We start from the raw sequence: 21,483 nt of genomic DNA, 5'->3' as shown, positions 1-21,483 counted from the left end.
TCAAACGAAAGCAACACACTAGCTAACCATCAAATTATGCTTGAGTCAGCACAGGACAGTTATCAAGACACACATAATTGCAGTGACCAATAACATATGGGTCTTTCTGAGTCCATGATGAACGAACGAACGAAACAATGTGCTTTGCAGAGTTTTGCATTACATTGTCATTATACTAAGACACTGCATGTAGGCTAAAAATCTAAATAAAATTTAGGGTAACAAAAATTTGTTGTGAAAATGGGTTATACTAAAGGGTTTGTAATGAGGCTTAAAAAAGATTTGAATGGAAATTTTTTTCGTTACAACATATTATTTCAACACAAGTCCAAACACAGCACAACCTGGGGGATTACAAAGAAAATTACAAAGAAGAAGTAAAAGAAGGATGAATTACTTCAAGAGTATCTTCGTGTTAACTGTAGTGTGAACTTCAATTAAATGTTTATCTGTATTTTATGCAGCATAAGTAAGTGGTTTTGTTCTTTTTAAGTTAAGCAATTGCACCAGTATCAGCCTTCACCCAGGCTAAAAATAAAAAAGTGTAATAATGTTTGTAATAATGTTCTATTGCTTGTAAACTTATTCATGTATTGGTATATGTTTAAAAAAAACTATCATAAAGTTTGTGCAGAAAGGGAAAGTGAAAAAGTTCATTACTTCATAGTTTGCAAATAAGTGTACTCATTTTCTATGGTGTATGTGAAGAGCTATCCTCTCTATACTAACGAAAGAGATCTGCCACATAAAATTTTATTCCATGCTGTTACTGTGTATTTGTTTCTACTACTTCAGTAGTGCTGGAACTAGGATCCAACAACATAACTTTTTTTTTATTATGAAATGCTACTTATAATAAGGCTGTAACTGAGTTACAAAAAACAAGTTACAAAATATCTTTACTTGTTGATTGCTCTTGTAGTAATCACTGTGATCACATACTCTTCCTCTCATATTTCATAAAAAGTAGAGAACATTCACAAATGTTTAAAGCCCAGAATCATGAAAGAATCATTAACCAAAATTTGATTCATACTCAGAAAATACATCTAAAATCATGACCCAAGAGACGTAACACTTCCAAAGCACATTTCTTAGTTATTATATAATAATCACTCTGATCACGTAATTTTCTACACATACCTTATAAGAAGTAAAGAACATTCATCAATGGTTAAAGCCCATGAAAGAATCATTAGCCAAAACCTGCTTTATGCTCAGAAGAGTACATCAAAACTCATCATTGTGATTAGAGACACATAACACTTTCATATCACATTTCCTAGTAAGACACTATAGAAATGATCCCTGAAAGTATAGTCTTAGCTTTTCCTAGCCTCAGACAATAAACGAACCAAAATAACACACAAATGCAGAAGATGGTAGATTTTAGATTCTACATATAACAGCGAGAGGCTACAATTCAATTCAATTCAATTTTATTTGTATAGCGCTTTTAACAATGGACATTGTTACAAAGTAGCTTTACAGAAATAAATGGATTCCCAAAAAATATATTGTAAATATGTGAATTTATCCCTAATGAGCAAGCCAGAGGTGACGGTGGCAAGGAAAAACTCCCTGAGACAATATGAGGAAGAAACCTTGAGAGGAAACAGGCTCAAAAGGGAACTCATCCTCATCTGGGTGCAACGGATAGTGCAATTATAAATAAATCCCTTCTATTATTGTGTACTATATGGACAAATAGTGCAATTGTGCAGCCAGCAAATTCATCACTGTTTTTGCAAGAAGTCCGGTTGGTTAAAATCTATCCGCTGTCCACTGATGGAGTCCTGAGTACGAAGCTGCTCGTGGCAACTGCAGCCCCAAAGCCACTACAGCAATCGCGGTCCCAGGCCATTACAGTACAGCTCCCAATATGTGATCCCCAAGCCATCTCCACAGCCCCCAGATGGCACCATCCCCAGCAAAACAAACAGTTCTTCAGGCCGTCCATATGGGGTCACCCCCAGCAGCAGCAAGCGAACTCAACCGATGAGAACTCCAACCAGAAGTAGGGCATCAGGATGGGTCAGGCAGGTCCGGAGAGCAGAAGGGGTCAGGATCACTGGCATCTCAGAAGTAGCATGTGTAGCTCGACAGAGAGTGAGAGAGAGAGAGATAGAGAGAGAGGGAGAGATTGTTAGGTAAGCTTTTGTCCTCTAATGGCTAAGAACAATGTATTTACGTGCAGAGTGCAAGCAGGGACTCCGGCAAGACTAGCTATGACAGCATAACTAAAAGGGAGAGCCAGAAGCTAACACAGACATGAGGGCACCCTGGGACATAAGGCAGCCAGCCACTCCACCGTCGACAAACCTGAGTGAACGCGTGAGAGTGGGGGGGGGGGCGACAGCATCCAAACATCCCAGTTCACCACAACACTCTATGCCTGTGAACCCTCTAGACCTGCCCCTGTACCTAAGAAAAAACTATTCACAAAAGGCTTGACTAAACAAATATATTTTCAGCCTAGACTTAAACACTGAGACTGTGTCTGATCCCTAAACACTAAGTGGAAGGCTGTTCCATAACTGTGGGGCTTTGTAAGAGAAAGCTCTACCCCCAGTTGTAGCCCGCACTATTCGAGGTACCAACAAATAGCCTGCACCTTTTGATCTGAGTAGGCGTTACGGATCATAAAAGACCGAAAGTTCGCTCAGGTACTGTGGTGCGAGACCATTTAGTGCTTTATAGGTCAATAGTAGTATTTTATAATCAATACGAAATTTGATTGGGAGCCAATGCAGTGTGGATAAGATAGGGGTGATGTGGTCATATCTTCTGATTCTAGTAAGGATTCTTGCTGCTGCATTCTGGACTAACTGGAGCTTGTTTATGCAGCTACTGGAACATCCAGACAGTAAGGCATTACAATAATCCAACCTAGCGGTAACAAAAGCATGAACTAATTTTTCTGCATCGTGTAGTGACAATATATTTCTTATTTTAGCAATATTTCTGAGATGAAAGAAAGCAATCCTAGTTATATTATCCACATGAGCTTCAAAAGAAAGACTAGAGTCAATAATCACACCAAGGTCTTTTACTGCTGCAGATGATGAAACAGAAAGGTCATCCAGAGTTATTATGTAATCAGGAAGCTTACTTCTAACCGCATGTGGTCCTAGTACAAGTACTTCCGTCTTGTCAGAATTAAGTAAGAGAAAGTTAATAAACATCCAGTTTCTAATGTCTGTTACATATTCCTCAACTTTATGAAGCTGGTGTCTGTCATCTGGCTTTGCTGAAACATACAACTGTGTGTCATCAGCGTAACAGTGGAAGCTAATACCATGTTTACAAATAATTTTGCCCAGAGGTAGCATATATAAAGAAAAGAGCAGTGGGCCTAAAACAGAGCCTTGCAAGACACCAAACTTTACCTTAGTATGAAAAGAGAAGTCACCATTTACGTTTACAAACTGATAACAATCAGTCAAATAAGACCTGAGCCAGGAAAGGGCCGTTCCCTTAATGCCTACTACATTTTCCAGTCTATCGAGGAGAATAGCATGATCAATGGTATCAAAAGCTGCGCTAAGGTCAAGCAACACAAGCAAGGAGATACAACCCTGATCAGAGGCCAGTAGTAAGTCATTTACCACTTTAACCAGTGCTGTCTCTGTGCTATGATGAGGCCTAAATCCTGACTGATACACTTCATGAATGTTATTCCTATGTAAGAATGGGCATAGCTGCTGTGCTGCAACCTTTTCTAGGACCTTGGAGATAAAGGGGAGGTTTGATATTGGTCTATATTTAGACAGTTGATAGGGGTCAAGGTCAGTTTTTTTAATCAAGAGCTTGATAACTGCTAGTTTAAAAGATTTAGGTACATAGCCAATGCTAAGGGAAGAATTGATTATCTTTAAAAGAGGTTTGATTGTTTCAGAAATTATCTGTTTGAAGAAACAAGTAGGTAAAGGATCTAGTATACAGATTGATGATTTTGATGTTGAAATTAGTGAAATTAGTCTCTTCAAGGGGAGTAAAATGTTGTAATTGTTAATCTGATATTATTATATTATCATCTACAGGGTTAGTTATAGAACTGTCCGGTTTTAAATTAATAGTCTGAATTTTTTGCCTGATATTTTCAATTTTACCATTGAAAAAACTCATGAAGTCATCGCTGCTACATAATGATTGTGTGTGTGTTTCTATTGTGGTCTTATTCCTAGTTAATTTTGCTACAGTATTAAATTAGAATCTAGGATTATTTCTGTTATCTTCAATTAGGGTGGAGAGATACATTGATCTAGCAGCACTAAGTGCTTTCCTATAGCTCAAAAGGCTCTCCTTCCATGCTATACTACCGATTTAGTTTGACGCCATTTACGTTCTAGTTTTCGAGTGGTCTGTTTTAAAGTTTGTGTGTGATCGCTATACCAGGGTGCTAGCTATTTATCCCTAATTATTTTTCTTTTAAGTGGAGCTACTTTATCTAGCGAGTTGCAGAACGTTGATTCTAAGCATTCAGTTGCCTGGTCAAGCTCTTCGGGATCAGACGGTGATCCAGTCATAGTTAGTAAATCTGGGAGATTACTGGTAAAACTCTGTGCAGTTGTTGATGTGAACGTACGTTTGACACGGTGACATGGCAAGGTGCATATACACTCCTGAATAAAATCTTAAGACCGGGGGAAACATTCCAAGTATTCGCATTTCGCGCTGGTGGATCATAACCAGGTTGTAAGAACTGCTTCAAAATGTCAAAAGAAGAAAAAGGAGCAAGAGACAAAAAAACAGAGATTGGCAATTTATTGAAAACTGCATTTAAACTCAAACAGGCTGTTCATCAGCTGATCAAAAGTTTAAGACCATGGCCCAAAAATACCCACAACAGAACTAAAAGTGTCAAAAAAGGACTCAGTAGTGAGTAGCCCCACTGTTCTTGGTGATGACTTCAAACACTTGTTTCGGCATGTTTGATACAACTGTTTCCAGGAGGCTGGTGGGAATGTTGCTATATGTGGTGAAGATGGCTTCACAAAGGGCATCCACAGTCTAGAACTGACATCCGTTTTTGTAAACTTTCCTTGCCATCCATCCCCAAACATTCTCAAGGGGATTTAGATCAGGGGAACACGCAGGATGGTCCAGAAGTGCAACATTATTGTCCTTCTTCAGGCGGGCGTTGTGAACTGCAGCATTGTCCTGCTGAAAGACCCAGTCATTACCACACAGACGAGGGCCCTCAGTCAAGAGGGATGCCTGCTGCAACATGTCCACATAGCCAGCTGCCATTTGACGCCCCTGCACAACCTGAAGCTCCATTTTCCCATTGAAGGAAAAAGCACCCCAGATCATGATGGAGCCTCCTCCACTGTGCCACGTAGAAAACATCTCCAGTGGGATCTCCTTGTCATGCCAGTATCATTGGAAGCCATCAGGACCATCCAGGTTAAATTTTTTCTCGTCTGAGAATAAAACTTTCCTCCATCTTTCAATGTCCCATGTTTGGTGCTCCCTTGCAAATTCCAAACGGGCAAGTTTGTGGTGTGGGAGGAGACGTGGCTTTCGAAGATGTTTTTTGTTCTTTAAGCCCTTCTCTCGCAGATGCCGTCTTATGGTTATTGGGCTGCAGTCAGCATCAGTAAGGGCTTTAATTTGGGTTGAGGATCGGCCTGTGTCTTCACAGACAGCCCGTCGGATCCTCCGTCTCAGTGCAGGTGAAATTTTTTTGGGTCTACCACTTGATTTTTTGTCCCATAACTCTCAGGATATTTATTGTCTTACTGCGTCCAACCTCGGCAGCAATGGCGCGTTGCGAGAGCCCTTGCTTGTGCAGCTCAACAATCCTGCCATGTTCAAAAACAGAAAGCATTTTTGCTTTTGTCATCAGGAGATCATGACAGTGTGACTGTCTGAAGGACAATGACATTAAAGCCATTATTTTTCACAGATTTTAACTTTTAAAGGCTATGGTCTTAAACTTTTGACCAGCCTGTTTGAGTTTAAATGCAGTTTTCAATAAATTGCCTACTCTCTATTTTTTGTCTCTTGCTCTTGTTTCTTCTTTTGGCATTTTGAAGAAGTACTTACAACCTGGTTACGATCCACCACTGCGAAATGTGAATACTTGTAATATTTCCCCTGTCTTAACTTCTCAAGTCCTCAGACAGTAAACGGCCCAAAATACACAAAAATCCTGAAGATGGTAGATTTTAGATTGTACTCATACCAAACCTAGTCTCACGGCAGTTCGTGATATAGTCACGAAATTTAATCTATTGATTTGTGTTCATGGACACGAATTTCCCTCTTTTTTCGTGTCACTCAGCACGACTTTCCATCTTATGTATTTCAATAGGAAATATCCTTCCTGCCCTCCACCACGTTTTTCTTTTTGCCACTGGGTACCACAGACGCAGTGGTGTAGTCTAGTTTTTTTGTAGTGAGTATACTGTGATTTTTCCCTCCCGGCCTCATACTCACCCATCCCAGAGGAACACCTCAAACACCACCACACTCACTATTGCATACTGTATGCATCTACATGTAATTGAGAGCATTCTGAAACACTGCTTATGTGTTATCAACATGTTGATTTATTTTTAGCAGGTTTTATCAGCTGGCAATTTTCAATGCACATTTAGGGGTGCAAGTTGGAACTATTATTAACAATAAAACTTAGGCTTATGGGTAGCAGCATTAACAATGAACATCTGTGCAGTTCTATCACCAACACTCATTCATCACAGAATATTATAAACTATAATGCACTGAATTAGGAGGACACAAAAAGTGCTGGGTAATCTACAAAACTTTCCAGATATGTTTGTACTCAGGCATCTGAGGTGTGCATTGCCTCGACTGGCAATACCAAGACTGAGGTGAGACCCTTGAAAGCAGACTCAAATTACACTCTTCCAGTGCTTTCATAAGCCTGTCCTTGAAGCTACTGCCGCTTTGTGTGATGAAGGTGAAATGCTTCATGATCTCAGCGTTCTGGACACAGGCACCTGGCCATCAACACCTGGTATACGGCATGGTGAGACTATGTAGACCATATGTCATTAGTGTTCGAATGGAAGCAGCCGATTGGTCTGCACATCGCCACTTCAAGTCAAACAAACGCCTCGCAAGACAGTAGTGGTTAATTTATGAATGAAAGCGTGAAAATTCTGTCACAATACAATGTCTTTACATATCCTTGCGCTTTTTAAAGTGGGTAATACGGAAATCCTTGACCTTTTCTAGTGGGTCTACAGCGTATACCTGCGTATCACGTAGACTACACCACTGCACAGACGCTGTGTTTTTTTTTTTTTTTTCTGATTTGTATTCATTTTTTTTTTAATATTCAAGCACTATTACTCAGGAGATTTTATCCTTGTTTTTATTGCTTTATATTCTGTAAGCTACTCACTATTATAAACCATCGTCAGTGGTTCCTTGCAGTCAAATATACTATATATATATATATATATATATATATATATATATATATATATATATATATATATATATATATATATATATATATACACTATATTACCAAAAGTATTCGGTCACCCATCCAAATGATCAGAATCAGGTGTCCTAATCACTTGGCCTGGCCACGGTAAAACTTGGTAGGCCACGTAAACTGACGGAGAGGGGTCAGCGGATGCTGAAGCGCATAGTGCAAAGAGGTCGTCGACTTTCTTCACAGTCAATTGCTACAGAGCTCCAAACTTCATGTGACCTTCAGATTAGCCCAAGTACAGTACGCAGAGAGCTTCATGGAATGGGTTTCCATGGCCGTGCAGCTGCATCCAAGCCACACATCACCAAGTGCAATGCAAAGCGTCGGATGCAGTGGTGTAAAGCACGCCGCCACTGGACTCTAGAGCAGTGGAGACGCGTTCTCTGGAGTGATGAATCATGCTTATCCATCTGGCAATCTGATGGACGAGTCTGGGTTTGGAGGTTGCCAGGAGAACGGTACATTTCAGACTGCATTGTGCCGAGTGTGAAATTTGGTGGAGGAGGAATTATGGTGTGGGGTTGTTTTTCAGGAGTTGGGCTTGGCCCTTTAGTTCCAGTGAAAGGAACTTTGAATGCTTCAGGATACCAAAACATTTTGGACAATTCCATGCTCCCAACCTTGTGGGAACAGTTTGGAGCGGGCCCCTTCCTCTTCCAACATGACTGCGCACCAGTGCACAAAGCAATAAAGTCCATAAAGACATGGATGACAGAGTCTGGTGTGGAGGAACTTGACTGGCCTGCACAGAGTCCTGACCTGAACCCGATAGAACACCTTTGGGATGAATTAGAGCGGAGACTGAGAGCCAGGCCTTCTCGACCAACATCAGTGTGTGACCTCACCAATGCGCTTTTGGAAGAATGGTCAAAAATTCCTATAAACACACTCCTCAACCTTGTGGACAGCCTTCCCAGAAGAGTTGAAGCTGTAATAGCTGCAAAAGGTGGACCGACATCATATTGAACCCTATGGGTTAGGAATGGGATGGCACTTAAGTTCATGTATGAGTCAAGGCAGGTGACCAAATACTTTTGGTAATATAGTGTAAAACTTCTATAAGCACTATATGCTCTTTTTTCTTTGGAACCAATAAAATACCAGTCACTCTGATCATGTACTCTTCCACTCATACCTCATAAGAAGTAGAGAACATTCATCAATGATTAAAGCCTATGAAAGAATCATAAGCCAAAATCAGATTCATGCTCAGAAGAGTGCATCAAAACTCATCATTGTGATTAGAGAGACATAACACTTTCAAATCACACTTCCTAGTTAGACACTATAGAAATGATCCCTGAACGTATAGTCTTAGCATTTCTTAGCCTCGGACAAAAAACGACCCAAAATAACACACAAATCCAGAAGATGGTAGATTGTAGATTCTACATATAACACACTAAAATGAACAGCGAGAGGCTACACATAACACACACTAGAATGATCAGCTATCCACATAAACTATCTTAAAAACAAAAACTATACTTACTACGCTTAAGTATTATTTTAAAATATTTGTACTTAGGATGATCATTACTGAAAGTAAGTACTTCTACTTTTACTCAACTACATTTCCAGGAGAAAAAACAGAATTGTACACCTTATATTTTTCATTTAGACCTACAAAGTGCCCACTGTTACAAATCTCAAAGGTCAGCAGACTTTTCAGTTGTTTTTCTCTCACCAATTAGTCAAGTTTAATAATAATAAACCTAATAATTAGTCTGTTGTTTTTCTCTTGGCAATCAGTCAAGTTATGTGCATTTTAATTTATTATTGATATTTTATTAATAAAGCATGCAATGAAACTCATAAGTGTAAAATTACATATCAATGTACACTATATGGCTAAAAGTATCTGGACACCTGACCATCACACCCACATGTGGCCCTTCCTCAAACTGCTGCCACAACATCAGCAGCACATAATTGTATAGTCTTTGTATGCTGTAGCGTTAAAAATTCCCTTCCCTGGAACTAAGGGATAAATTATAATTGTAAGTTTTCAGTCTTTTAAATTTATGCTAATAATATGCAACAATTGGTTTTTGCTCAATTTATTTCTCACACATGACTTCTCACATGATTAATTCATGTTCATGTGATCACAGTCACATATCACACTTAAGGACTTGAATTAATTCACAGAACATATGTCAAAATCACTCCTACACTCCTTTAACAAACACATAAAAAAAAAAATTGCAAATACACTCACAACATAGCTTGACTTTCAAAGCTAAGACAACTTTCAATTGGGCCCTGCTTTTTGAGTAATCACTCTGATCATGCACTCTTCTACTCATCCTTCATAAGAAGGAGAGAACATTCATCAATGCTTAAAGTCCATGGGACTGCGGTTTCTTCCCCCCGGGGAGCGGACTCGGCGCTCCACCTATCGTCCTCCGAGGAGGTCGATGTGGAGAGCGTCGACCCTGAGCCGCAGTCTCCTCAATACGGGGAGCTGCTCGAGGTGGTTGCACGGGCAGTCGCTAAGCTTAGCATTGACTGGCCCGCTGAGTCACGGCCTGAGCCTCAGGGCTCTAGACTGGAGGAGCGTTTTTTGCGCAGTAGGCTGCCACCTCCGCCCCGGAGCCTGCCCTTTTTTCCGGACCTCCACACTGAGGTGTTGAGGTCCTGGAATAGGCCATTTTCGGCCCGGTTGTTCAGCCCCACGTCTTCCCATTACGCTAATGTGGCGGGGCTGGACTACTCCGGTTACAGGGCGATGCCCAGGGTTGAACAGACGCTAGCCAGCTATCTGTCCCCTGCTGCTGCATCGTCCCTGAAGGCTCCGGCGTTGCCTACCAAGCCGCTGCGGACCACCTCAGCGCTGGTAGGCAAGGCGTACACGGCAGCAGGTCAGGCCGGTGCGTGTCTGCACACCATGGCGGTGTTACAGGCGTACCAGGCTGACCTGCTTACAGAGCTGGATGAGCAGGGGGAGAGTACGTCTGAGCAGGTAGCTGAGCTCAGGCGGGCCGCTGATCTGTCCCTCCGCGCCACCAAGGAGACCGCCCGTGCTATCGGTCGGTCTATGGCAGTCCTGGTGGCGGCGGAGAGGCATCTCTGGCTGACCCTGTCCGATATGAAAGAGAAGGACAGGGTCGTGCTCATGGACGCCCCGCTTACTCCCTCGGGCCTGTTTGGCGACGCGGTAGACTCCGTCGTCGAGAGATACCAGCAGGCCCGTGCTCAGGCGGCGGCGTTCCAGCGGTTCCTCCCCCGTCGCTCTCTAGCTCGTGGGGCTGCCGGGCGGGGGCAGCCCCCTCCGTGTACGGCCCCCTCCTACAGGGAGGCCCAAAAGCAGGCCCGAGGTGGGAGCAGGAGTCGCGACGACGCTCTGGGCCTGGTCCTTCGGGCACTAAGGCGGATCTGAGGACCGTCCTCATGTCCAGAAGGGCCGCGGCTAAGAAGCCCTGATGGTTTTGGCCCAGGGCTTCCGAGGGCGGGCCCCTCTGGGGCGACGCGGCGTACACCTCATCTTACGGTGCCCAGGTCCCCCCAGTGCCCTCAGGAGGTCGATCTGCCAACCCTGCCACCTATGGTGCTTCAGGGCGCAGCGGTCTCCGGCGAGCGCCTCTCCCAGTTCTCGCCCGGCAACGTAGCGGGTCTGGGAGGCTCGCGGCCTCTCCTGAGGCCTTCGCACATTTCCCCCATGTCGGTTCGCCGCCTCAGGGCACCCAGCTAACCGCTTCTATTACACCAGAGGTCAGTCTCGAGAGACTGATTCCCTTAGTGAGCTTTCTGGCAGCGTGGAAACTTCTGCCGAATGTGTCTCATTGGGTCCTGCGTACTGTAGAAAGAGGCTACCGAATTCAGTTCGGCTCGCTTCCACCTCGTTTTTCTGGGGTTCTTCCCACTGTGGTGGGTCCCGAGCAGGCTCTGGTATTGGAGCAGGAAGTACGTACTCTCATGAGGAAGGAGGCCATCGAGGTGGTCCCTCCTCACGACAGGGAGTCAGGGTTCTACAGCCGGTACTTCATTGTTCCCAAGAGGGGTGGAGGGCTGCGTCCCATTTTGGACTTGCGGCAATTGAACCTCTCAGTCGCTCGACTGAAGTTCAGGATGCTTACGGTCACTCAGGTCGTGTCTCAGATCAGGTCCGAGGACTGGTTCGTCACGATCGACCTAAAAGATGCATATTTCCACATCTCCATCCTTCCCCCGCACAGGAAGTTCCTGAGGTTCGCTTTCGGGGGCGAAGCTTACCAGTATCGGGTTCTTCCCTTCGGCCTAGCACTCTCACCCCGCACCTTCACGAAGTGCGTGGATGCTACCTTGGCTCCTATGCGACTACAGGGCATCCGCATACTGAACTATATCGACGACTGGTTGATTTTAGCTCATTCAGAGCAGATGGCGGCTCGGCATCGAGATGCCGTTCTTGCCCATATGAAGGAACTGGGGTTAAGACTAAACGCCGAGAAAAGCGTGCTTTCTCCAGCTCAGAGAACCGCTTATCTAGGCGTCGTGTGGGATTCGACCACGATGCAGGCACGTTTGTCTCCTGCTCGGATCGAGTCGGTCCTCACAGCGGTCGCGAGAGTGAAAGTAGGCCGGTCACTCACTGTAAAGCAGTTTCAGAGACTGCTGGGCCTATTGGCAGCTGCGTCCAACGTGATACCGTTTGGCCTGCTGCACATGAGACCCCTACAGTGGTGGCTCAAGACCAGGGGGTTTTTCCGAAACAGAGGAAACCCGCTCCGCATGATCAAGGTCACGCGACGATGCCGCCGTGCCTTAGCTGTGTGGAGAGAACCTGGGTTCTTGTCTCAGGGCCCGGTCCTGGGAGCTCCTGGTCGCCGCGTAGTGCTAGCGACGGATGCGTCCCTCACCGGATGGGGAGCGGTCATGAGTGGCCGTCCTGCCCGTGGTCTGTGGAGCGGCCGCCATCTCACTTGGCACATCAACCGCCTGGAGATGCTGGCCGTGTTTCTAGCTCTGAAACACTTTCTCCCAGACCTAAGAGGCCGCCACGTGTTGGTGCGCACCGACAACACGACGGTGGACTCTTACATCAACCGCCAGGGAGGTCTGCGTTCGCGCCCCCTTTACAGGCTGGCGCTCCAGATCCTTGTGTGGTCCCAAGGGAACCTCCTCTCATTGAGAGCGGCCTACATCCCTGGTCATCTCAACGTGGGAGCGGACGCCCTGTCGAGGCAGGGGCCGGTGCCCGGGGAATGGAGACTCCACCCCGAGGTGGTGGAGCTCATATGGCGTATGTTCGGCAGAGCCCAGGTGGATCTGTTTGCGACGCAGGAGACGTCGCACTGTCCCCTTTGGTTCTCTCTGATTCATCCAGCTCCTCTTGGACTAGATGCCATGGTACAGCCGTGGCCGAGGCTGCGTCTGTACGCCTTTCCTCCGGTCGCTCTGCTCCCGGGAGTTCTGGAGAGAGTGCGCCGGGACGGAATTCGTCTACTGTTAGTAGCCCCTTTCTGGCCGGGCCGAGTATGGTTCTCGGACCTGATTTCCCTCCTAGACGGCTCCCCATGGGAGATTCCGATCAGGAGGGATCTCCTCTCACAGGCGGGGGGCCATCTTCACCCCCGCCCGGAGCTGTGGAAGCTGTGGGTGTGGCCTCTGAGGGGGCACAACTCCGCGCTTCCGGTCTCTCAACCGAAGTTGTGGAGACCATCCTCCAGTCCAGAGCTCCCTCTACGAGGAAACTGTATGCCCTGAAGTGGAAACTTTTCACTTCCTGGTGCGGAGACCGCCGGCTTGACCCTGTTCACTGCCCAGTTGGTACAGTGCTGGAGTTCTTGCAGGCCCGCCTCTCCACGGGACTGACCCACTCCACCCTGAAGGTGTACGTGGCGGCTATTGCGGCCTGCCACGCCCCTCTCGATGGCCAGTCAGTGGGCAGGCACCCCTGGGTGACACGTTTCCTCCGCGGTGCGCTGAGGATCAGACCTCCAGCTCGATCTCGGGTCCCCTCGTGGGACCTGGCCATGGTTTTAGAGGCTCTCTGCAAACCCCCCTTCGAGCCCATAGAGGAGATTTCGGACCGTCTTCTGACGTTGAAAACTGCCTTTCTCTTGGCAATTTCCTCTCTTAGGAGAGTGGGGGATCTTCAGGCCCTCTCGGTGGCCCCTTCCTATTTAGACTTTGCGCCTGGTTTGGCCAAAGCATTCTTGTACCCCCGAGCGGGGTACGTACCGAAAGTCCCCTCCTCGGCACCACGGCCGGTCATGCTGCAGGCTTTCTGTCCTCCTCCCTTTAGGGAGCCCGACCATCGGAAGCTCAATTGTACGTGTCCAGTGCGAGCACTGGACGCGTACATCCACAGAACTGCCCTGTGGAGAAAGGCGGACCAGTTGCTTGTTTGCTTTGGTCCCCCTAAGAGGGGCTTTCCTGCTTCTAAGCAGACCCTCAGCCGGTGGATTGTAGAATCCATTTCTCTGGCTTTCGAGTCCTCTGGTCTCCCCAGTCCCCTGGGGGTCAAGGCTCACTCTACCCGAGCGGTGGCGGCCTCTAAGGCCTTTCTGGCAGGTGTGTCCTTACAGGACATCTGCAACGCGACGGGATGGTCCACGCCCCTGACCTTTGCCAGGTTTTATGACCTAGATACCCGAGAAACTCCCGGCTCCTCTGTCCTTGTGCCTTAGGCTTGTCTCCTCCTGGAGGCAGGGACTTGTAAGTCTGGCGGCGTGGGTATACTCGTTCCCATAGCGTTTCGTGACGCAGCTCGAGTTCCTGAAGGGGAACATCTCCAGGTTACGTATGTAACCATGGTTCCCCGAGGGAACGAGACGCTGCGTCTCGGTGCCACACTTCCGGCGTCCCTGCGGCGCTTGCTTCATTTTCCAGTAAGCTAACGCGGGGCTCGCCGCTCGGGCTTTTATGCTTCCGGGTCGCTACGTCACCCCGCCCGTGACGTCTCGCCTATCCATTGGACGGATTAGACACGTGATTCAGAGCGCGGTCACGCGGGGGCGTTCCCATAGCGTTTCGTGACGCAGCGTCTCGTTCCCTCGGGGAACCATGGTTACATACGTAACCTGGAGACGTTTTTCTGAATTTTCACGAATACCAAATTTCTTGTGTAAATGCTCGCATGAACAATTTACACATAAATCCATTCATATCTAGCTTGATAAATAAGGCCCATTGTGGAGTCAAGAAACAGTGTGTGCACGCACACGCACACGCACGTACACACACACACAATTTCCTTTTAAAGCAAAGTAATTCCACTTTTATTATATCGGTTCCTTTACACCAGAAGCATCACATGAAGTTTACATGTGAAGTTTACACATGCAGTTTTTAGAGATTTCACATGTTCTGTTTCACATGTAGTGCATGTTTTTATTTTCATGTGATTTTTTTCCTCATGATTTTGTCATATAATTCATTTATTTTCACATGTAACATTTTTAACATGATACCTTTATTTTTACCTGTAATTTTTCTCCTCCCACATTATTTATTTTCACAAATAAACTTCACACTTGTGAGGCATCTATTTTTATTTCTCACACACGATTAATTCATTTTTACATAAACACATTCACTTAATATCACACTTGTGGATTTAAACTCACTCACAGAACATTAATGAAATGCACTTTTTCTGTATGGCTTTTAAAAAAATATCCACAAAGCCTAAAAGAAAAACACAAGCCATATTTATGTCTCCCATAAACAAATGAACAATAAAAGAACTTCAGAAATCAAGCCCTTTTTTTTAAGTTTCAATTGCTCATGCACTCTTCTTCTCCTTTGCATACTTCTTAAGAAATAGAAAACAATCAATAAAAAGGAACCACCCACAAAAGAAACCTTATCTAGAAACTGATTAAGGTTAATTAAAGCACATTGAAAAACATGTCATTCTCAAAACACAGCCATGACATTGCAGACAATACAGAACAGACTCTTGAAAGCATAGTACAACCTTTGCACAATCTCAAACAGCAAATGATCCAAAATAACACACAAATCTTGAAGATGGTAGATTATAGATTCTACACATAAAATGAACAGCTATCCAATTAGACTATAAAAAATTACTTCAATTCACTTCTGATAAAAGCAGAAAATTGCTTTTCATATGAATAAATGAACATTCCCACCATGCTTTGCGCTCACAAGGCTAGGTTAGTTCCAAACAGTCTGTTACAAGACCCTGCAGTTCCTCAATAAAAAGCTAGGTGAAGACAGTGACGCGTTAAAGTGCCAACATTTTCAAGGTCATTTTGTGGGGGTTTTTTTTCAGTCTTTTTTTTTCCCGCAAGTAACTGATTTAGCTAAAGCCAGGCTACGTTTTCCAACTAGATCTATGACTAGAAGGGTAATATTGGGTGTAATAAAACAGAACTATGTGACTAATACTTGTGTTCAGCTTGTGTTGTTGGTTTCCTCTCTTCAGCCTTATTTCTTTTCAGAAAGTTATTGTTGCTCTTCCTATACTTAAAAATTTATTGACATTTTGTGCAAAAATTAAAATTTTTCAATTAAAATTAATAAGTAGAACACTGTGTACAAACAAGGCTAGTGCACAAGAGTGTAAAAGATACAGAGAAACTGTATATAAAAGAAATAATGTGTACTGGATCAAAATCTTGCTCAATTAAAAGTGAAAAGATGGAGCCAAGAAATACCCAAAGAACAGAAAATAGAACAGGCAACAGACAAGAAGCGCACAAAAATACTAATAATAACATGAACAACTACCTCAAACAACACACAAATCCTGAAAATGTTAGATTTTTTACTACACATAACAGACATGAAAATGGATAGATAGATCATTATAACATTATAAATGAAATAAAATAAGAATGAATATAAAAAGTAATGCAGTCGAAGAGTGTGATGTGGTAGTGATGTGGGATGTAAACATTTGTAGATATTAGCAGCAGACTTGAGTGGAAATAAAGTGGGAGTGTATGCAAGCAATCTGTTCACATTATCTATTCTTAAAAACGAAAATAACTTGAATTCATTTCAAATAGAAGCAGAACTCACTCACTGTAACTCTCTCAGAAGGGGAGAGTGAGTAATAAGATTATGAGCACCAAGTTATTGAACCAACACTGTTAAAATACATTTCCTACATGAATATTTATCATGATATTAACAAACAGTATACAAATACTGCTTAGTAACCTCTCTAACAGTAAATGCTAAACTAAACCCGAACAAATCATTAAACAAGCTGTTTAATCACTCTGATCATGCACTCTTCTCCTCATACAGAACTTGAGAACACTCATCAATAATTAAAGCCAATGAGTAAACCATTAGCTAAAATCTGATTCGTGCTCGGAAGAGTACATCAAGGTTCATCATTGTGATTAGAGAGACTTAACCTCTTCAACTCACATTTCCTGGTTAAAAACTATAGAAATGACCCCTGAAAGCATAGTCTTAAAGTTTCACTGTCTCAGACAGGCAAATCTTGAAGATGGTAGACTGTCTTTATACTGAAGAAAAAGTACAAAATCTGTTTTCCCCCACACAATATAATGGATTTTTGACCAATATGTCAGTTCGGATGGAATACCTATATATACACACATCATGGGAGGGGTTATTTTTTTTACTATACAAAAAAAGCCATAACTGCAAATATACTCTGCAAAGTACTGCCTCTTCATCTCTAACCAAAAACTACACTAAACCATATAATTACATAGAATTAAACACATATCTATACAGCCATCTGTGCTACTCAAGTACAAATGAAATGTGAACTATAGCATTCTAACAGAACAGTCTTTTATTTTGTACATTGAAAAAAGTAGAATTTTAAAAATACGCTCATAGATGAATGCATTTAAATCAAGTGCAGAATCCACTGAAGTAAAAAAAGTACACTATATGGTCAAATGTTTGTGGACACAAACTTGTGGCAGCTTGTGGCTGAATGAACACAAATCCACACAGCCATGCTCCAAAATCTAGTGGAAAGCCTTCCCAGAAGAGTGGAGGTTATTGTAACAACAAAGGAGGACTAAATCTGGAATGGGATGGTCAACAAGCACATATGAGTGTAATGGTCTGGTGTCCCAATACTTTTGTCCATATAGCGTAAGTTCTGCAAAAAAGTAAATAGGTAATTAATGGCAGGTTTATGCTAAACTCATTAAATAGAAACATGTATATGTGTGAAAATAATTTATTGTAGTAACATGAACATTATATTTAAACACTACATAAGGCCAAAATCACTTTTTAGAGGCCAAAATCACTTTTTTAGAGTGTGGGTTGCAAAAGTTTCACTGTTGAGCCTGAGAAAACATAAAACCCTGGGTAGAGAGGCTGAGTGAATGTAGTCTGGACTTTGTGGAGGAGCTTCATCGTGTCAGAGATGCTGTAGTAGGATAGAGATCCCGCCCTGTAATCCACATACACTCCTATTCTAGAGGCGCTGTGTCTTTTGGAGATTTTAGTTTGTTTTTCATTGTGCCAGAATGAACATCGTAATGGAGAGCAGTATAAACTCCAAGACTGATTGTTGTTCCCAAACTCACATTCTTTACCTGTTCCCTTCCTGCTAATGCTTTTATATGACACGGTTATTTCAACACCAAATCCGCTCCACTCAACCTCCCAGTAACAGCGTCCACACACACTCTCTCTACACAGCACTTGATATACAATTTCAAATTGGTCTGGATGATCAGGATATGACTGGACTGATTCACTGCAGGTCGCCGCTCTGTTCCTCTCAGACAGGCTGAGGTGTCTGTTAGCTGTGTTGGGATCCAGCGTGAGCTGACAGGCATCTGATGAAAAAAAAAATACATTTTATATATAAATTTTATATATTGCATATTATGTGTATCATTATATGTATGTGGTTTAACTACACAAGGAGCCACTAGAATCTCTGGAAATTTAAAAAAAATCTTTTTTAAAGATTTTTAATAGTGACTATGTTTCTGCAGAACCTGGAGAAGAATGTAAGGATAAATTCTGCTTATATGCATCTTTTGGTGAATTTCAAAGAATCTGAATGTGTGCATCTCACATCTTAGATTCTGTTTATCTGAATGTAAGAATCTGTGTAAGAATCTGAATGTGTGCATCTCACATCTTAGATTCTGTTTATCTGAATGTAAGAATCTGTGTAAGAATCTGAACGTGTGCTCCTCACATCGCGCATCTTACATTCTGGGTTACTGATCAGAAGTTCGGGGGTTCAAGTCCCAGCACTGACAAACTGTCAGGCTCTTGAACTGTGCCCTTAACGCTCTCTGCTCCAGGGGCACCATATCATGGCTCCTCCTGCGCTCTGACCCCAGCTTCCCAACAAGCTAGGATATGCGAAAAAAGAATTTCACTGTACTGTAATGTACATGTGACAAAATAAAATAAAGGATTCTTACATTGTAGGAAGTCTTCTCTGCTTTTGGGCTCAGGAGGGGACATGATCTGGTCTTCTATCCACTATTAAAACAAAGTGTCATAGTACAGATATTCATATTACATTACAGGTTAAAGAGAGTACATTTATGAAAGTACAAAAGTGACACATACACAGTTTATTAACAAAGATAATGGCTTAAGAGTGCACACACATTTTGGCAACAAAACCAGAGCCTTGGTAATGCACTAAAAGTTTGCTACCTCTATTCAGATGTCTGCGTTTTGTGTCTACAGTTGTCCAAACTGGCATTCGTAGACTTATCTAGGAAGAGGCTGGAATCTGGATCACATCTTTAACATGGGAAGGCTGTAGGTGATCTGATCTATGCCTATAAATCTAGGTTATCTAACTATATGGGCCTTCCTGACTTAAAAGGTTAAACAGCTCTTTTATTTGAATAGGAGATTCTTCAAAATGTGCTCCTGACCATTATATGGGAAATGCAGCAACATTCATGAATTACACAAATCTGAAAAAAATTCTCCTACTGTGTAAAAGTAGGAAAGCTTCAATTTATGTGACACTGTAATAACTGAATATTTTGATACACATAAAATATCTTTGACATAAGATCTTTTTATGTCACAAAATTCCATGTTTTTAGTAATGTTGTTTTTAGTAAAGCTATCTAAAGTCATTAAGTCTGTAAGCACTTTGAAAATTAACATTCAAACAGAAATGAATTGTAAAGTGCTTAACTGGTTAATAACATTATTTTTCCGGTTCAGAGGGATATCACGAAAGTATAGCCCTATATCTAAAAATTTTCCCATATAGGCCCAGAATTCGTCACTTTGTGCATGCCTGGCTATGGTATATGATAGTAGATGGCCACTAGAACTAGGTTTGTGAAGAAGGGATGCCGGATTACTGAAGAGTTGCCACAGATACAAAAAGAATTTCCGAAAGGACAATAAACTAAATAAACTTATTTTCTTTCCTTCAATTCTGCTATCAGCAAATCACACTGCAGAGTAGAAGGATGCTCTGAAAAATGTTAAAAATAAATAGTTTCCTATAAGCAGAGTACGCTATCATATGTAAAGTATGTTATTAACCAGTGTCTTATTTTATTCTAACCAGTTTCCAACCAAAGAGGGGTGTGTGGAAAGCTGGTGCAGGAAAGTAACAATATTGGTTTTATTCAGAATGAACCAAAATGAAAAAATAAATCATTTCTAATCCTTGGGTACAATTACTTTAAACAAATAAAAGAGCTGATAAAACAATAGAAGTGAAACATTCAAAAGGTGGACAGGCTGACCAGCCCTTAAGGATTCAAGATTTAAAAAGATTTTTTTTCTAATTACTCTTCTCTCTGTTATTTGGTGTACAATTAAACTTTTTGGTGTTTGGATCATTTTTGTATCCTAGGCAATGACAGCAGATATCCAACACATGAGGAGCAGGTGAACAGAATTCAGTGGAGGTGGGGCAATCAGAGCAAAGTATGCTCTTAGCCAATTATCATCGAAAACTGTAAAAGGTCACTGAGAAATAAGATTAAATTTAACCAAATATCAAACTGTTGTTTCAGTTCCATGTTGCATTTTCATAAACAAATCAGGATTGGATATTTGCCACTTTAACAGAGTATCTAACATCTGAAGCAAATAAAAAAAAAGCCTTTTTTAATACTAGTTGTAAGACCATTAGAACAAAAATGATAAATAATACTACAGTAGAGACATCCACTGCCAGTGTTAACAGACAGCACAAGTAAAAAGACACATTATTTAAGGCAATGGGTCCACATTACCATGTTTCAAACTGCAAAAGTCATCAAATCGTTTAAGGTTTTTACAGTAAATCATTCAGTGTGGTGGTTTTACCTAGAACAGAGCTTGAAGGGAAGTTTCTGTAGCTGGAGCAGCTGTATATGTCCTACTGAAAAATGGAACTCACAAGGAATAGTGACAGGATCTGCATTGGCCTCTGAGTTTGTACTGCACTTTCACACGTGACAGAAACACCAGCACACAAACAGTCCAGCATCTCAGAGTGTACTTCCTGTTCCTGGTCTGAGTAAGGGCCTTGTGCAAAAAAGGGTGTGTCTTAACTGAATGATTCACCAGTATGCACGATCTGACTCAACTCAGCTTCACAGGAATCCGGCTCTATGGTCCTCTAATAATAAAAACTCCCAATGACAAAATAAGGGGGAAAAAAAAAAAAACTTGACATAAAATCAGAGCCTGAATCCCATCTTCTTGTGGATGACATCAGCTAAGGAGATTTTGATAATTATAGCATTCTGTCATATAGTGAAAAGGGAAACATTCCTAATTGTATTGAATAAAAAGGCCTTGGAAAAAATATATCTTGGCCTATATAGATTGGGTTTTAAGGTGCAAGTGTTCATTTTTTTTCTTACCAGTACTAATATGTAGAACGTGATAGATAATTATTTGTATAGGCATCAGTCTACAAGTCTATTATGTAGCTGAGAAATTTTATTTTATGAAAAAACCTCCAAAAGTTACTACTAATCTTCACTACTAATCAACTAACTAGTGAAACGTAAAAAATTGCAGATGTGTTTTGTTTAAAATAATCCCACAATAATACCAAACAGTCATATAAAGTGTATATATGTATGCTTAATTAATTCAGTTTGGCA

The 21,483-nt window shown here is 42.5% G+C and overlaps 1 protein-coding gene and 3 non-coding genes across 4 annotated transcripts; all 4 read right to left on the bottom strand.

Annotated features, from left to right (window-relative positions):
* Positions 1–1,111: 1,111 nt before the first annotated feature.
* Positions 1,112–1,324, bottom strand: LOC113540712 (small nucleolar RNA U3). Its single transcript, XR_003404086.1, has one exon. It is a non-coding gene; the product is annotated as a small nucleolar RNA U3 (small nucleolar RNA).
* Positions 1,325–8,580: 7,256 nt separating this feature from the next.
* LOC117597235 (small nucleolar RNA U3) lies at positions 8,581–8,793 on the bottom strand. Its single transcript, XR_004578143.2, has one exon. It is a non-coding gene; the product is annotated as a small nucleolar RNA U3 (small nucleolar RNA).
* A 6,157-nt stretch (positions 8,794–14,950) lies between these two features.
* On the bottom strand, positions 14,951–20,916 carry LOC113540089 (tripartite motif-containing protein 16). Its single transcript, XM_026936309.3, has 3 exons — positions 20,696–20,916; positions 18,823–18,883; positions 14,951–18,219 (listed from the first exon to the last, which is right to left on the bottom strand). Exons 2-3 carry the CDS (start codon positions 18,863–18,865, stop codon positions 17,687–17,689), a joined length of 576 nt encoding a protein of 191 aa, XP_026792110.1. The 5' UTR covers positions 18,866–18,883; positions 20,696–20,916; the 3' UTR covers positions 14,951–17,686.
* LOC113540718 (small nucleolar RNA U3) lies at positions 16,654–16,860 on the bottom strand. Its single transcript, XR_003404092.3, has one exon. It is a non-coding gene; the product is annotated as a small nucleolar RNA U3 (small nucleolar RNA).
* Positions 20,917–21,483: the final 567 nt, after the last annotated feature.

The sequence above is a fragment of the Pangasianodon hypophthalmus genome, chromosome 4, assembly GCF_027358585.1.
Source record: "Pangasianodon hypophthalmus isolate fPanHyp1 chromosome 4, fPanHyp1.pri, whole genome shotgun sequence".
Classification (NCBI taxonomy): Eukaryota; Metazoa; Chordata; class Actinopteri; order Siluriformes; family Pangasiidae; genus Pangasianodon; species Pangasianodon hypophthalmus.
Note: the sequence above shows the minus strand (reverse complement) of the source record. Positions and strands in the feature narration are given on the sequence as shown.